This window comes from Carcharodon carcharias, chromosome 7 (genome assembly GCF_017639515.1).
Source record: "Carcharodon carcharias isolate sCarCar2 chromosome 7, sCarCar2.pri, whole genome shotgun sequence".
In the NCBI taxonomy this organism is placed as follows: domain Eukaryota; kingdom Metazoa; phylum Chordata; class Chondrichthyes; order Lamniformes; family Lamnidae; genus Carcharodon; species Carcharodon carcharias.
In genome coordinates, this window is record NC_054473.1 from 15219863 (window position 1) to 15237584 (window position 17722).

At 44.9% G+C, this 17722-nt stretch overlaps 1 protein-coding gene across 2 annotated transcripts in view; it reads left to right on the plus strand.

Moving 5' to 3' along the window:
• Positions 1 to 17722, plus strand: part of sema3bl (sema domain, immunoglobulin domain (Ig), short basic domain, secreted, (semaphorin) 3bl) — a 153172-nt gene that overhangs the window by 125224 nt on the left and 10226 nt on the right. For both annotated transcript variants that reach the window (XM_041192366.1, XM_041192367.1), the window contains exons 8-12: positions 5023 to 5137; positions 5511 to 5580; positions 9438 to 9582; positions 10877 to 11108; positions 17279 to 17370. In XM_041192366.1, coding sequence (XP_041048300.1) covers positions 5023 to 5137; positions 5511 to 5580; positions 9438 to 9582; positions 10877 to 11108; positions 17279 to 17370 — 654 coding nt within the window. The remainder of the gene's footprint in view (positions 1 to 5022; positions 5138 to 5510; positions 5581 to 9437; positions 9583 to 10876; positions 11109 to 17278; positions 17371 to 17722) is intronic.

Here is a 17722-nt window from a genome sequence, read left to right on the forward strand (position 1 = left end):
TCCAACATCAGGTGCCTATACAAATCTCACATGGATAGAGAGGATTTTCCCCATCCCTCAGCCTGTCAAATAGACAGGGCTCATGTCAACAGATCAGAACAGTGGTGAGATGAGGAATGAAAGCACCGAGTGTTCCATTTTCAACAGCAGGTCATAAATCCGAAGAGAAGACGTGAGGCTGGAGAGATCGGGATGTTCTCCTTAGAGCAGGGACGGTTCAGGGAGGTTTCATTTTACCCTTCCATGGGGTGTGGGCGCCGTTGGCAAGTCCAGCACTTGTTGCCCATCCTTAATTGCCCTTGCAGAGGCGGTGGTGAGCTGCCCTTCTTGAGCCACTGAAGCCCATGTGGTGTATAGGTACACTCACAGCGCTGTTAGGAAGGGAATTCCAGAATTTGACCCAGCAACGCTGAAGGAATGGTGATATAGTTCCAAGTCAGAACAGTGTGCGGCATGGAGAGGTGGTGTTCCCATTCATCAGCTCTTGTGGTAGTAGGTGGTAGAGGTCCTGAGTTTGGCAGGTGTTGGCGAAGGAGCTTTGGTGGGTTGATGTGGTGTGGTTGCAGTAGCATTCAAAATTAGGAAGGGCTTTGTTGGAATGAATAGAAACAAAATGAGTATTGCCGGAAAATGAGACATGCCATCAAAGCTTTTCATCTTGCACTCATCAGAACAGTTCACAAGAATACCAGCAGTAAAGGGAACAACATTTATACTGCACGAGAAGAGAATGCTGATTGGTTGGCGAGTGGACTCCGATTGGTAGAGATGTTGCCATGGAGAATGCACCAGGGAGCAGTTAATTGCTAAACAGAAAACTACTTCCAGTGGTAGGAAAGTTGGTAACAAGAGATTACAAATTTAAGACAATTGCAAAGGAACCAGAGGGAAATGGGGAGATTTTTAGACAGCAAATTATGATCTGGAATGATCGTCCTAAAAGGATATTGGATGCAGATTCAATAGTAACTTACAAAAGGTAATTGGATAAATACTTAAAAGGGAAAAACTCGCAGGGCGATGGGGAAGGGCAGGGGTGTGAGACTAAGTGGGTCACTGCTCCAGAGGTGTACTAGACTGAATGGCCTCCCTTTGGTACTGTAATGTTCTCTGATCCGGCTGCTGCTTCAGGTATGGTCAACTCACTCAGCTCGGGACTCGGGACTTGGGATGGAATTGGGATTCTTTCCTGCTCTGTGTGTCTCGAGGTTTAAAACCTTGTTTCTGAGGCATGGGCTGCCCAGTTCCCAGTCTTCACAGTCGAGAAATGACAGCCCTGACAGAGAAGTGGTCTGGAGTAGAGAAATAAATAAGAATTCACTGACTGTAACATGTGGATGTTCAGCCGTAGGCTTGCAAGTCACAGACTTTACCTAGCAAACATAGGAACAGGACTAGGCCATTCAGCTTCTCAAGCCATCATTGAGATAGAAAAAAAAAGGGCTGATCTGAATCTGAAATCCACCTCTCAGCCTTGGTTCTGTAACCCTTAATACATTTGCTGAACACAAATCTACCAATCTGTCTGAAATTATCAATTGACTTTCCCTCAGTTCCTATTACAGTTGTGTTTGTGTGCGTGTGTGTGTGTGTGTGTGTGTGTGTACCTGTCTGTGTTTGTGCGTGTGTATATGTCTATGTGTGTGTCTATGTCTGTGTGTGTGTATACGTCTGTGTGTCTGTGTGTATACATCTGTGTATGTGTATACAATCTGTGTGTATGTATACGTCTGTGTGTCTGTATATGTCTATGTGTCTGTGTGTGTGTGTGTGTATATGTGTCTGTGTTTGTGTATGTGTGTGTATACGTGCCTGAGTGTGTGGTGTCTATATAAGTCAGACTGATAACAGCCATCATCAGCCAGTAGATGGATTATCTTGACTGATAACCTCATTAGAGGGTGAACTAATAACCTTTGCATCATCGGTGTTGTTAACCCTGCCCTGATAACCCTTCACCCATCAATCATCACATTGGTTCAATGTTTGAAATGCCCATTTTTTGAATCCACAAGCTAAATTGGTCAGGGGAAGCACAGGACAGAGCAGGCAGCCTATATCACTGGTGAGCAGTTTCAATTCACATCGACATAGCTTGGTATAAGGTGAGTGAACTCACCTGAGGTGTGACATTGCACCTGGCTTGGGCATCACACCTGCTGTAGTATATCTGTGGAACTAAGTTCCCAAGGGAAAGTTCAACTTTTCTTTTTTATTGATTGCCAGCGAAAAGCAAAATTCAGCCAGCACTAAGATCCTATTCAATGGAAGGGGAACAATATTGAATTTTAAAGGTGAAATCTGGGTGCCTTTTTATTCTTCCATGGGATGTGGGCTTTGCTGGCTAGGCCAGCATTTATTGCCCATCCCTAATTGCCCTTGAGAAGGTGGTGGTGAGCTGCCTCCTTGAACTGCTGCAGTCCGTGTGCTGTAGGTACACCCACAGTGCTGTTAGGGAGGGAGTTCCAAGAATTTTGACCCAGCGACAGTGAAGGAACGGCGATATATTTCCAAGTCAGGATGGTGTGTGGTTTGGAGGGGAACTTGCAGTGATGGTGTTCTCATGCATCTCCTGCACTTGTCCTTCTAGATGGTAGAGATTGCGGGTCTGGAAAGTGCTGTTGAAGGAGCCTTGGTGAGTTGGGAATAGAATAAAATAATAGGGGATGTCCGACATTTTGATAAATGTCATCCCCCTCCCCCTCTGGCTCCTTCCCCGCCCCCAAAGGTAAACCTCCCTTATCGTGAATTATGTATCAATCCTCCGACTCCAATGATCCCCTTCCCATCCAATTGCACACAGCCCAGGGGTTCTTTTTTTAAACTTTCTTGGGATGTGAGCATCACTGGCAAGGCCAGCATTCATTGCCCATCCCTAATTACCCTCAAGAAGGTGCTGGTGAGCTGCCTTCTTGAAATGCTGCAGTCCAGCTAGGCGTAGGTGCACCCACAATGCTTGATATATAGTTTTATGCATCTGGGTAGCTTGATGGGCCATTTCAGAGTCAGTCACATTGCTGTGGGTTTTGAATCGTGTGTAGTCCAGGCCAGGTAAAGATGGCAGATTTCCTTCCCACAATAGTGTACCTGCTGAGTTTTTACAACAATCCAGTAATTTGATGAAAATTATTAAGGAGACAAGGATTTGATTCCAGATTTATTAATTGAATTTAAATGTCCCCAGCTTTTTGGTGGGATTTGAACTCTTGTCACCATGGATTAGTTTAGGCTACTGGTTTACTTCATACCAGGAACATTACTACCCTGCAACCATCCCCCCAATCTGGCTCCAGCTATTAATTGGACTCTTTGGGAAGCTCAGGTATGTTGAATGTGATCTGAACAGCCGGGCAGGCACATTGTAAAATGACAGAGCTCCTTACTGTTCAAATAAATTGAAGAGGGCAAGTCACGTTGATTCTCTTTGGGACAAAGATTATGGAGTCAGCTGCTAGATTGGGCCATTAAGATAGTTTTAACAATTGCATTTGTTTGTCACCTGAGCTCAAGAATATTCTAAAATAATTTACCTACAATGAATTGGGTTCCTATTTTTTGAAATAACAAAGTATCATGATACAGAGCAGACGGAGGCCATTTGGCCAATTATGATGCCTGTGCTGGATCTTTGGTAGAGCTGTCCATTTTGTTCCATTGCCTTGTTCTTACCCCATAGCCCTGCAAATGTTTTCCCTTCAATGATTCATCCAATTCCCTTTTGAAAGTCACAATTGACTTTACTTCCTGCACGCTTTCAGGCAACGCTTTCAGATCACAACAACTCGCTGCTCAGAAAAATACTCCCCATGTCGCCTTCCATTCTTCTACCAGTCACCTTAGACCTGTCTCCTCTGCTTACTGACCCCTCTGCCACTGGAAACAGTTTCTCCTTATTGACTCTACCTAAACCATTCATGATTCTGAACACCTCTATCAAAGCTCTTAATCTTCTCTGCTCTAAGGAAAATAACTCCAGCTTCTCCAGTACAGCCATATAACTGAAGCCCCAGATCCCTTATACCATTCTAGTACATCACTCCTGGTCCCTCCCTAAGGACTTGACATCCTTTCTAAAGTGTGGTGCCCAAAATTGAACACAAACTCCAACTGAGGCCTAGCCTGAGGTTTTATAAAGGTTTAATGTTACCTCCTTGCTTTTGCATTTTATGACTCTGAATAAAGTCCAGCATTTTTTTCTAACAATCATTCAATTTGACCTGCCATGTTCAAAGATGTGTGTTGATACACCCCAATGTCTCTCTGTTCCTGCACCCCCTTCAAAATTGTACCATTCACTTTATATTGTCTCTCCTCACTCTTCCGAACCAAAATGTATCACTTCATCGTTCTCTGCATTAAATGTCATCTGCCATGTTTCGGCCCAGTTTACCAGTCTGCCACTGTCTCTCCTCCTCCACATTATTTACACACATTTCTAAGTTTTCTGTCATCTGCAGATTTTGCAATTATACCCTGTATATCAAAGCCTGGGTAATTACTATCTATGGAAGTATAATATTGGTGCACTGATTGTTACTGTGTAAGCATTTTTCAAGCAGCAAAGTCCTACAAGCAGTAATACAAATGAGTCTAGGTTAATGCCTAAAGTTATAGGGAAGGGATTAATGGATATGACAGGAAGATGGAAGTTTATTATCTAAAAAGAATGGACATACATTTATGGACATAACAGATTTTCCTGTTCCTAGACATTCTTATATTCTTAAAACGTCAAACATAAGCATATTAAAAAAAAATTAAGACAAGGAATAAAGAGAGTTTGTTGCTTTGATGGGATTCAGACAAGAGGTCAAACGGACAGAGAATAGAGACAATCTATCCTTTAACCTCATTGCAGTTTTAGATCCTCCTCTTGAATGGTAGAAATATTTTATAAGAATCACAGTGTCAATAGTTTGCTATTGCCATCTAATTGAGGGCGAGAGCCATAGTTTGAGGAGGTAATGATCCCAGAAGGTTATGAAACATAATTGATGAGGTGTTTACAATGGTATGTTTCAGAATGACGCAGGAGGTCAAAGGGCACTGGTAAACAAATGGAGCACATTCGTCAAAGCCAGGCTGATATGTTCTGTTCCAGGACCTGATGGGATAGACACATACTTTGATGAGCTTGGTAAGTAAGAGGTTATTTTGCTGCTTTAAGGTGAGGAATGTTAGTTTTGGGGGAGTGATGCAACACTGTGTGTCAGCACTGGGTACTCCCAGGCCAGCTCAAGCACAAAGCCAAAGGCAGAACAAAGCTTTCTCTAGGCGTACTCTTTTAGGATGTGTTTACCATTTCACCAGGAGAAGTAAACTTTGAAATTGTGATTCTGCCAGGATGTTGTGTTACTTCTTTGTAGAGTACACATTTGAACCTAATTCAGAGTATAGCAATAACTATATTCTAAATGCTAATGGAAGCTACCAGTGAAATGAGAATTAAAGCTGGTTTACTAATTCACCTGTTAGTGATTCTGTAATATTTGGCTTTATTTGTGTCACAGAGGATGTGTTTCTACTGAGGACTAAGGATGAGAAGAATCCAGAAATTTATGCTCTATTTAGCACAATAAGGTAGGAAGTCTTTCTTTAATAAGCAAAGTAACAGTATATCAGTGTTGAGATGCAGTAGGAGTTTATTCAGGGACCTTATATTTAAGCAGTGCCTTTTACAACCTCAGGGTGTCGTAGTGATAATGTCACTGGGCTAGTAATCCAGAGGTTCAGGCTAACTCTCTAGGGATGCAGCCCCACCATGGCAGCTGATGGAATATAACAAATTAGTCTCAGCAATGGTGACCATGACTGTTGTATGTTGGTTAGTCTAGTTTTGGAATGATTACTGAGATGTTGGTCTGCTCAGGCAACAACTAGTTTATTTTATACAACTGAACTATATACAGCTATCCATGGTTAGATGTTACACTGCTGAAACCATGAACACCCTGCCTCCTCAACTCCTAGTCATATGTTCTCTTACATCGCCATTATGGGAGTTGCTATTTATACAGCCCCACACATTAACCCTTGTAAACCCTATACAATGACAAATATCATCGGTTGTTGTAAAAACCCATCTAGTTTACCAATGCATTTTAGGGAAGGAAATCTGCCATCCTTCGCTGGTCTGGTCTACATGTCACTCCAGATCCACAGCAATGTGTTTGACTCTTAACTGCCCTCTGAAATAGCCTAGCAAGCCACTTAGTTCAGGGCAATTAGGGATGGGCAACAAATGCTGGCCTTGCCAGCAATGCCCACGTCCCAGGACAGAAGAAAGAATTCCAAAGTGCTGCACGTTCAGTGAAGTACTTTTGAAGTGTAGCCAGTTTTTTAATAAAGGTTTGGAACTAAACGTTGGCCAAGATATCAGGACAACAGCCATGCACTTCCTCAAATAGTGCCATGAGAGTTTTTATGTCCATCTGAAGGGGCAGACAGGGCCTTGATTTGACACCTCACCTGAAAGGCAGCAACTTTGTCAGTACTGCACTGGAGCGCCAGCCCAGAATGTGCTCTGACCTGGACTTGAACTCATGCCTGATGTGGGCCTGGAGTTACATGTAGGCCAGACCAGGGAAGGATGGCAGATTTCCTTCTCTAAAAGGCATTGGTAAACTAGATGGGTTTTTACAACAATCAGTGAGAATTGTCATTGTATAGGGTTTGTAAGGATTAATGTGTGGGGCTGTATAAATAGCAACTCCCATAATGGTGATGTAAGAGAACATATGACTAGGAGTTGAGGAGGCAGGAAGGATGTTCATGGTTTCAGCAGTGTAACATCTAGCCATGGATAGCTGTACGTAGTTCAGCTGTATAAAATAACTGCTACCAACATGCCAAGGTTGGTGCATAAGTAGATCTCTCTATGCTTACGAAGTCTTCCTGTTAGACTCCATGGGTGATGGGAGATTAAACCTCCTAATGAAGCTCGGCTTCTGCTGCCAGTCAACCTCTGAACAGGAACATATAAAAAATACAGAGAAAAGTGAGGACTGAGAGCTACTGGTGTCTCCCCTTTATAACATGTGTGAGGTGGCATGTTAAATTACTGCACTTCTCTTTTAAACTCATATCATTAATCAGTTGTGGGTTCAAGTTAGATTTCAGGGACCTTTTCACACATAATCTGGACTGACACTGAGGGAGTGCTCCTCTGCCAGAGTTGGCACCTTTCAGATGGGACTCTAAACAGACGCCTGTTCGGCTGTCTCAAGTGGACATAAAAGATCCAATGGCACTATTTTAAAGAAGAAGAAGGGATTTCTCCCTGCGGTCCTGGCCACTATTCCTCTCTGGATCACCTTCACTAAAAACAGATGACCTGGTTATTGTCACACTGCTGTTTGTGGGATCTTGCTGTGTGCCAATTGGCTGCTGCCTTTCCTAAATTACAACAGTGAATATACTTCAAATGCACTTCATTGGGAGGAAAGTGCTTTGGGACATCCTGAGGTTGTGAACGGTGCTATTTAAATGCAAGTTCTTTCTTTTTACTTTTTGTCTTTGACTTTTGGATCAGTCACATTTCAACAAAATTTTTTTTTCAGCTCATGAGTACAATTTCACACACCGAGAGATAGAAATTGGTCTCGTGCCTATTTCTCCGAGGTGAAACGGGTGCAAAGCACACCAATTTGACAGCGGATAATCTATCTAGAAACACACTGGATATAAGAACTGTGTTAGGGGGGTAACATGTGCAGTGCATTGACTGACCAGTTAAAGTAAGCAAGTGATGCCTCCGCTAAAGAAGGCACAAAGGAAATTCGCAGACACATTAAGCAAGCATCCAGTAATATAACTGGCAGCCAATTCAAGACTTGTGTCCATGGACTGAGTGTTAGGTTTACGAATTTACTTTACAGTTTCAAAGAATACAAACTATGAGCGCAGAGGCCCAGTGGCTTATGGGTATCAGATGACTTTAGATGAAGCTATAGTTTGCTATGTAATTCTTTTGTGGTCCTAATAAAATAAACAGCGGTAATGGTGGGTAAAGGTATCAGCTGGCCTGTGCTGACTTACCCGATCTGATAGCGGTTAGATGACGGGACAGTGCAAATTAACCTCAAAGTCCCTAGCCAAGGGAGAGGGAGATCAGTCAGAGCTCAGCTCCAGTGTCTCCAGCTGATGTCAGAGTTGGAATGGGATCAGCCTGGACTGTGCCACTCACTGCTGAGGCTCGCACAATGAAGAATACGTGGACATGGATTGTGTCCTGCTTTACTATAGTGCCATTGTTAATTAATAGGTATGGATGTGGATTGAATGGGTTTAAGCTTCTTTATTTTAAATTTCTTTTTTCTGGGATGTTAATAGCACTGGCAAGGTTGTTCCTTCTTAGTTATTCTGAAGGCATTAAGTGTCAAACACCGAGGGCAGGATTTTCAGGTCATTGGGTGGGCGCGGTAGGTGGGCCTGGGAGCAGACGCTCGCATTAGGCCCCCGACCGCAATTTCACGCTGGCTGGCCAATTCACCTCACGCTGGGAAGCTCAGCGCTGCCAGGGGTGGGGGTGGGAGGAGAGCAAGCACTAAAGCCTGCGCATGTGCTGGGGAGTGGTGGTGGGGGGGAAGCACTCACTGAGAGCTCCCTGAAGGCAGGAAGCTGCCACACAGCCGAAGAATATTAAAATCAAGAATAAAGCTTTTGAAAATCTGGAAAAAACTGTTCCCACACAGGACTCATTTACGTGAACCATAATAAAATGATGTCAAAACTTTTAATTTTTTTTTGATGAATGTCGGATTAACCCGTGGGTGAGGTTTCCTAAAAAGAAAACCCTAAGGCCATCCGGTCAATTCGCCCGCCCGCCAACCGTAAAGTTGGACGGGCAGCGAGAATGGCAGTTAATTGAAACTTTAGTGGCCTTACGAGGCCTCTTACTTGTCGGTGGGCGTCCTACCAGCTCTCGCGCAGGCCCGCCAACCGAAATATCGCGCCAGTGCATGATGATGTCAGTACACTCGCCCGATGTCATCGCTATTTTACGCCCAATCGGGTCGGGCGCCCGCACGCACGCCTGCGGGAACTAAAATCCTGCCCCCTAGTGGCGGGACTGGAGTCACACAGAGCCCGGACTGTACTGGGATGGCAGAAGGATGTTAGTGTCCCAGTTGAGTTCTTACAACAGGCAGCTTTCACGGGTCATTTTTCCGAGGACAAGACTACAAGTTGCTGGACTTATGAATGTGAACTCACGGCCTTAATCCAACATCATAATCGCTGGGCTGCTATATGGGCCAATGGTGGAACTGGGGCTAAGAGACAATGAGGTGTAGACCATGGATAGTCGATGCAGCAGAGCATGGAGACACCATATAAAAATGGTTCTCATTTGAAATTGAGACAAAAAATGATTTGTTAAGCAAAGGATCTTATTTTGATATCTGATTGTTTTTATATTATTGTGAATGTTATTTCAGTAATGTATTCCAAGGCTATGCTGTTTGCGTCTATCGCATGGCGGAGATACGAGAGATTTTCAATGGACCTTACGCTCACAAGGAAGGACCTGACTATCAGTGGACAGCTTATGAGGGCAAAGTACCTTACCCAAGACCTGGATCTGTGAGTACCCTGGCATGGGAGAATCATTGGATGCTGTTCTGGTATCTCCACGTAGTCTAATTAATAAGGGTACTGCAGAGAGAAACTAAAATATGAATCCTTAATTCCTGTATTCCAATGCAAGCTTCTGTTTTTTTCTTATTAAATTTATTTTATTTTATTATTTACCTTCTTATCTCTGCACATGCCTTTACTAGGCTGCTGACATGCTCTTACCATTCTTTGACCAAGTGGGTAGGTGGGTGACTTGCTCATGCTAATCTTTGACCCAGATGGTGGGCTGGTGCCATACTCCTGGCATTTGGCAGAGTTCATCTGTTGCTTGCCAGGAGGTGCACAGGAATAGCCCAGTTTTGATGCCCAGTTACCTCAACGCAACTTGCCATGTGCCAATGGGCTATGCCACTCCAACTCTCTTCTTTTAAATACATGTACTCAACACGTCCTGTGACCACGTGCACAGTCTCAACAGGAGACTGGTAACAGTACAGGCAAGCAGAAAATCTGGGACCGGGTGCGTAATACATATGAAACAAGAAAAAACCATGATGCAGATTGAGGGCTTTGCTTCTGATCATCCATCATAGCCTCCATCCCCTTCCTGAGTGCAAATATTCCACAATCTGGACACATAGACTAGGGTACGCGAGTTCAAATCCAACCATGGCAGATTGTGAATTTGAATTCAATTTTTAAAAAAGGACAAGAAATAAAAAGCTTGTACCAGTAAAAATAACAATGAAAACATTGGAATTTTGTAAAAACCCAACTGATGCATTGGTGTTTAAGGAAGGAAATCTGCCATCCTTAATTGGCCTGGTCTATTGTGACTCCAGACCCACAGTGTAGTTGACTCTTGACTGCCCTCTGAAATGGCCCAGCAAGCCACTCAGTTCTATCAAACCGCTACAAAGCAACAGTTTAAGAAGATGGCCCACAACCACGTCCTCAAGGGTAACTAGGGGTGGGCAGTAAATTCCGGCCTTGCCAATGATGCCAATGTGTACCTAACCCCTTGTCACTATGATTCAACTCTACCTCTGCTAGTATTTGACAAGTTAACCCTTCTTCCCCAGCCCAGGAATCATATCTAGAGTTACTTCTGGATTCTCTGTTAATGCCCGTCCCACGTAACTTACATTCCCAGACATTCACCTCTCTTTTCTGAAGAACGCATGGACCTCAGTTTGAAGAAGTACATGTCATTATTAGCAAATTTACTGACTATCCCATCACCTATCTTCCATTTATTGCTACATCGATTCCTTTTCTTCTTGCTCTTTCTTGTCTGCAGTGTCCCAGCAAGATCACCACCCAGCCCAGTCGGCAATACACCAGCACCAAGGACTACCCAGATGATGTCCTCCATTTTGCTCGCAGCCACCCTCTGATGTTCCAGTCAGTGTACCCTATAAATCAGCACCCAGTGCTCATTAAAACGAATGTCCAGTACAAGATGACACAGATCGTGGTGGACCGGGTAGAGGCAGAAGATGGGCAGTATGACGTCATGTTCATTGGGACAGGTATGCTGCATGCCGGTTAGATCAAGGCTTTCTAGATCACACGCACTGCGATGACTGCACAGTATTTAGAATTACATAGCGTTTACAGCACTGTGTTACTTGGTCCGACAGATCAGTGCCAGTGTTTATACTCCACATGTGCTTCTTCCCATTCATCTTCATCTCACTCATTTTATCCTTCAATTCTTTTCTCCTTCATGTGCTTTTCTATCTTCCCCTTAAACGAATCTATGCTATTCACCTAAACTATTCCTTGTGGCAGCAAGTTCTGCGTCTATATGTGAGGACTGTGCCTGTGGAAATTCTCCAGTCTGTGCTGTTCAGTGAGTGTTACAGGCACATGCTTTGTCTGTATGTGAGGCTATTCGATGAATGCTTTGCGTGCATTGCATGTGGGGGGGCTTTGCATATACAGATTTTACATATGAGGGCTATGGGTGCACGGGCTATGTGTGGACAGAGGTGTGTGTGTGTGTGTTTATGTATGTTTTGTGTTTTTTGTATGTGTGTTGCCAAACATACCTGCCAGCTCATGGGAGACTCTGGCATGTGACCAACCAAAATGGAGAAGGGGCATTCGGGAAGGCACCAAACACATAAAGGCTTTGTCGGGAACGTGCAGAGGTGAAGAGGGAGCACCACAAATCTCCAAACAACCCATCTACTCAACTTTCAAGTACCACTTGTCCTGCGTGTGACAGAATCTGCAGATTGCGCATTGGACTTATCAGCTATCTCAGAACCCATCGAACCAGAGTCATCCTCAATCCAAAGGAACTGCCAAAGAGAGAGAAACTGTACATGTGCATGGGTGTGTGTGTGTGTGCGTGTGTACACGAGTGAGTTTCCTGGGCTGGTGGTGTGCATTATTGAGTGTTGGTGAATCTGGTCATTTGGTACATGTGCTATGGTAATAGTTAATTCCTTTAAAGTGTCAACTGTGGCTCAGTGGGAGCTTCTAGGTCTGAATTTTATGTATTTAAACCTCACTCTAGGACTTGAGCATGTAAAAGAGGCTGCTGGTCCAGACAAAATAGGGAGTGCTACCCCTGTCAGGAGTGCCGTCCTTCAGATGAGACAATAAACTGCGGCCTGATCGGCCTTTTCAGGTGTAAGTGAAAGATCCCAGGAAACATTTTGAACACCTTTTGAGTTCTCCCAGTCCAACGCTGCTCCCTCAATAAATAACACCACAAAAAAAATTAACTGGTCTCTTTGCTGTTTGTGGAATCTTGCTGTGCACATAGGTAGCTGCAATTGTACGGCTGTCGGTGCATTTGTAAAATCATAACTAGGGCGAAGAACTTTCAGATGCTTCTGAGTAATGTGTTTTGTCAATGCAAATCTTTTACGTTCAAGGGAATATGGGCCTTTCCTGTTCCAACCAGTACAAGGGATACTAAATCCATACTACTTTCAATAAGGCCCAATTTCCTGTCTCATTATTTTCAACCTGAGCCCCTGAACCATCTTCCTGGGGAAGCTGTATAGTTTGTGGATCGATAAGAGGACAGGCTAGCAGCTCTCCTATCTCCATCAATGAACAATGCAACTCCCCTAACCTCGTGCCGGAGACTCATTTTTCATTTAAACTTTGACATTCGGGGAGCTAACTTGCCGGGGTTAAGCTGCTGCCGGCCCTCACCACCAAGTGTGAAATATTGACAGATCACAGGGGCAATTGAATTTTCTATGTAGAAGACCGCGACCACCACAACCCCCCCCCCACCCCCCCCCCCCCCCCCCCCCCACCGCCCCCACCCCACCAATAACCAGATACCCCAAAGCCCTTGAATGTTTAAGCTGTGCTGTATATTCTTCCCAGGGATCCCCAGTGTGATTAGTCTAAACAGAGACTGGTGGCCCCTCCCACTGACATTCTTACATAAAACAGCCCAGTCCTCTGCGTTGCTCCTTCACTGAGTATTCTTTGTTAACTGGGTGGAGGAATGCCCTTTCTTAGCTCTGCAAATGTCAAAATTAACAAACCAAAGCCTTGTGATGTGATTGTGTGAGGTCAGCGCACAAGAGACCACAGCCGTCAACTCAACAAACTATCCAGGGAGTATCCAAAACAGTCACTATTCCGGATTTATTTGTTTCCTCGGCTTTTCAATAAATTATTTATTTTGCTCCATCTCATAAATGTTACTCAGCGACTGAGAGTACCTGTATTGAATGAGGCGACTGTTTTCTTAGCACCTACCCTGCCGTCACAGGGAGATGAACAAGATTGGTCCGGGGTGTTTTATATTCTCACAGAATCACAGAGTCATACAATGCAGAAGAGGCCCTTCGGCCCATCGAGTCTGCACCGACACGTGAGAAACACCTGACCTACCTACCTAATCCCATTTACCAGCATTTGGCCCATAGCCTTGAATGTTATGACGTGCCAAGTACTCATCCAGGTACTTTTTAAAGGATGTGAGGCAACCCACCTCCATCACCCTCCCAGGCAGCGCATTCCAGACTGTCACCACCCTCTGGGTAAAAAGGTTTTCCTCACATCCCCCCGAAACCTCCTGCCCCTCACCTTGAACTTATGTCCCCTCATGACTGACCCTTCAACTAAGGTGAACAGCTGCTCCCTATCCACCCTGTCCATGCCCCTCATAATCTTGTACACCTCAATCAGGTCGTCCCTCAGTCTCCTCTGCTCCAACAAAAACAACCCAAGTCTATCTAACCTCTCTTCATAACTTAAATGTTTCATCCCAGGCAATATCCTGGTGAATCTCCTCTGCAACCCCTCCAGTGCAATCACATCCTTCCTATAATGTGGAGACCAGAACAGCACACAGTACTCCAGCTGTGGCCTCACCAAGGTTCTATACAACTCCAACATGACCTCCCTACTTTTGTAATCTATGCCCTGATTGATAAAGGCAAGTGTCCCATATCCCTTTTTCACCACCCCACTAACATGCCCCTCCGCCTTCAGGGATCTATCGACACTCACGCCAAGGTCCCTTTGTTCCTCATAACTTCCTAGTATCATGCCGTTCATTAAATACTTCCTTGTTAAATTACTCCTTCCAAAGTGTATCACCTCACACTTTTCAGGGTTAAATTCCATCTGCCACTTATCTGCCCATTTGACCATCCCGTCTATATCTTCCTGTAGCCCAAGACGCTCAACCTCACTGTTAACCACCCGGCCAATCTTTGTGTCATCCGCAAACTTACTAATCCTACCCCCCACATAGTCATCTATGTCGTTTATATAAATGATGAATAATAGGGGACCCAGCACAGATCCCTGTGGTACGCCACTGGACACTGGCTTCCAGTCGTTCATGGGATGCGGATATCACTGGAAAGGCAAACATTTATTGCCCATCCCTAATTTCCCTTGAACTCAGTAGCTGACCAGGCCATTTCAGAGGGCAATTAAGATTCATTCATATTGCTGTGGATCTGGAGACACATGTAGGTCAGACTGGGTAAGGGTGGCAGATTTCCTTCCCAAAAGGGACATTACTGAACCAGATGGGTTTTTACAATAAGCAAAGATAGTTTCATGGTCACTATTACAGTGACAAACTTTCCATTCCAGATTTCATTAATTGAATGTAAATTCCACCAGGTGCCATGGTGGGATTTGAACCCATGTCCCCAGAACGTTATTCTGGACCTCTGAATTACTAGTCCAATGGCATTAACACTATGCCACCATCTCCTGGAACTTAATAGCACTGAGGCCTAGTTCAGTTGAGCATGGTGAGTTCTTCCTCAGGAAATGAGGTATGATGTATCGAACACCCTCTTCATCTATAGGCTGAGTGCAAGTTAGGAGCTCTTCCTGTTTGTTGTGCCTGTACATCATGGCATAACCAGTCCACAATACGCTGATGGGGCATTTGACATCACTACCATCTAACCAGTACCCTGCAGATACTGGGGGTCTGGAAGAGGGAGTAAGTTGCGCCTGTGAAAAGAGAGAAGGCATTTCATTTATAAAGCACCTTTCCCAACCTCAGGACATCCCAATGTGTTTTACAGCCAATGAAGTAGTGATCTCTCTAATAATGCAGGAAACATGGCAGACAGTTTGTGCACAGCGGGACCCCAGAGGCAGTAATGTGATAATGAGGAGTTAATTTGTGATCTAAGTTTTTTTTTTATTGTACTCATTCATGGGATGTGGGCTTCACTGGCTGGGCCAGCATTTATTGCCCATCACTAGTTGCCCTTGAGAAGGTGGTGGTGAGCTGCCATCTTGAACCTCTGCAGTCCATGTGGTGTAGGTATACCCACAGTGCTGTTAGGGAGGGAATTCCAGAATTTTGACCCAGTGACCATAAAGGAACAGTGATATATTTCCAAGGCTAGGAATCGTGCGATGAGTAACTCACCTCCTGACTCCCCAAAGCCTGTCCACCATCCACAAGGCACAAGTCAGAAGTGTGATGGAATATTCCCCACTTGCCTGGATGAGTGCAGCTCCCACAACACATAAGAAGCTGGACACTGTCCAGGACAAAGCAGCCCGCTTGATTGGCACCCCATCCACAAACATTCACTCCCTCCACCACCGATGCACAGTGGCAGCAATGTGTACCATCTACAAGATCCACTGCAGGAATTCACCAAGGCTCCTTCGACAGCACCTTCCAAACCCATGGCCATAACCATCTAGAAAGACAAGGGCAGCAGATAGATGGGAACAACACCACCTGGAGGTTCCCTTCCAAGTCACTCACCATCCTGACTTGGAAATATATCGCCATTCCTTCATTGTCGCTGGGTCAAAATCCCAGAACTCACTCCCTACCTGCACCACATGGACCGCAGCAGTTCAAAAAGGCAGCTCACCATCACCTTCTCAAGGGCAATAGGGCAAGGGGATGGGCAATAAATGCTGGCCCAGTCAGTGAAGCCTACATCCCATGAATGAATAAGAAAAAATGTCAGGATGGTGTTAACTGTGAGGGGAACTTCCAGATGGTGGTATTCCCATCTGCCTGCTGCCCTTGTCCTATATGGTAGTGGTCGTGAGTTCGGAAGGTGCTGTCTAAGGAGCCTTGGTGAGTTCCTTCAGTACATCTTGTAGATGGTACACACTGCTGCTACTGTGCATCGGTGGTGGAAGAAGTGAATGTTTGTGGATGTGGTGCCAGTCAAGCGAGCTGCTTTGTCCTGGATGGTGTCAAACTTCTTGAGTGTTGTGGGAGCTGCACTCATCCAGGCAAGTGGGGAGTATTCCATCACACTCCTGACTTGTGCCTTGTAGATGGTGGACAGGCTTTGGGGATTGAGGAGGTGAGTTACTCATTGCAGGATTCCCAGCCTCTAATCTGCTCTTATAGCCACAGTATTTATACGGCTAGCCCAGTTCAGTTTCTGATCAATGGTAACCCCACCAAGATGTTGATAGTGGGGGATTCAGTGGTGGTAATGCCATTGAACATCAAGGGGCAATGGCTTGATTCTCTCATTGGAGATGGTCATTGTCTGGCACTTGTGTGGCACGAATGTTATTTGCCACTTGTCAGCCCAAGCCTGGATATTGTCCAGGACTTGCTGCAATTGGACATGGACTGCTTCAGTATTTGAGGAGTTACGAATGATGTGGAACATTGCGCAATCATCAGTGAACATCCCCATTTCTGACCTTATGATGGAATGAAGGTCATTGATGAAGGAGCTGAAGATGGCTGGGCCGAGGACACTACCCTGAGGAACACCTGCAGCGATGTCCTGGAGCTGAGGTGGCTGACCTCCAACAACCACAACCATTGTCCTTTGTGCTAGGTATGACTCCAACCAGTGGAGTGTTTTCCCCCTGTTTCCCATTGACTCCAGTTTTGCTTGGGCTCCTTGATGCCATAATATGTCAAATGCGGCCTTGGTGTCAAGGGCAGTCACTCTCACCTCACCTGTAATGTTGATTGAGGGATAAATATTGGCCAAGACACCAGAGATAACTCCCCTACTCCTCTGTGAAATCGCCTATGGGATCTTACCCATTCACTGAGACAGATGAAAGTTAGGGAGAGAATAATTGGATTCATGGTGAGGGGAAGGCCACAAGATATCAACAGACAGAGGAAGAGGGGGAAGATGAGTGAAAGTGTTGAATATTTTTTCTTAATTCCTTTGTTTCCTCTCAATAAAATTTGCTGAAGATGAAGTGTAAGAGTGGCTGGTATTTTCTTCCTCTGCAGACACTGGGGTGGTCCTGAAGACGATCGCTCTGCGGAAGGGAAATGCCGTGCAGAGTGAGGAAGTCATTCTGGAAGAGCTCCAGGTGTTTAAGGTATTCATTGTGTCCTGTTGTACCGTCAAGCCATAACCTGACAAGAATAGATCATCTCCTAATACTGGAACTGTTAAAGGTTTAAGATACAGTACCTTTTTGTTTCAACACTCATTCTCAATGATCCCTCCAGTAATGATGTGAGTTGGTTCTGAGGCACATTTAGAATCATAGAATGGTTACAGCACAGAAGGAGGCCATTCAGCCCATCATATCCATGCCAGCTGTCTGCAAGAACAATTCAGGTAGTCCCACTCCCCCACCCTTTCCCTTTAGGGTGTCCTCCTGCCCTTATGGTATCGTGGAAGCGATCACTTCAAGATCATGAGAGCCGCAAACAAGGAGGCCATTG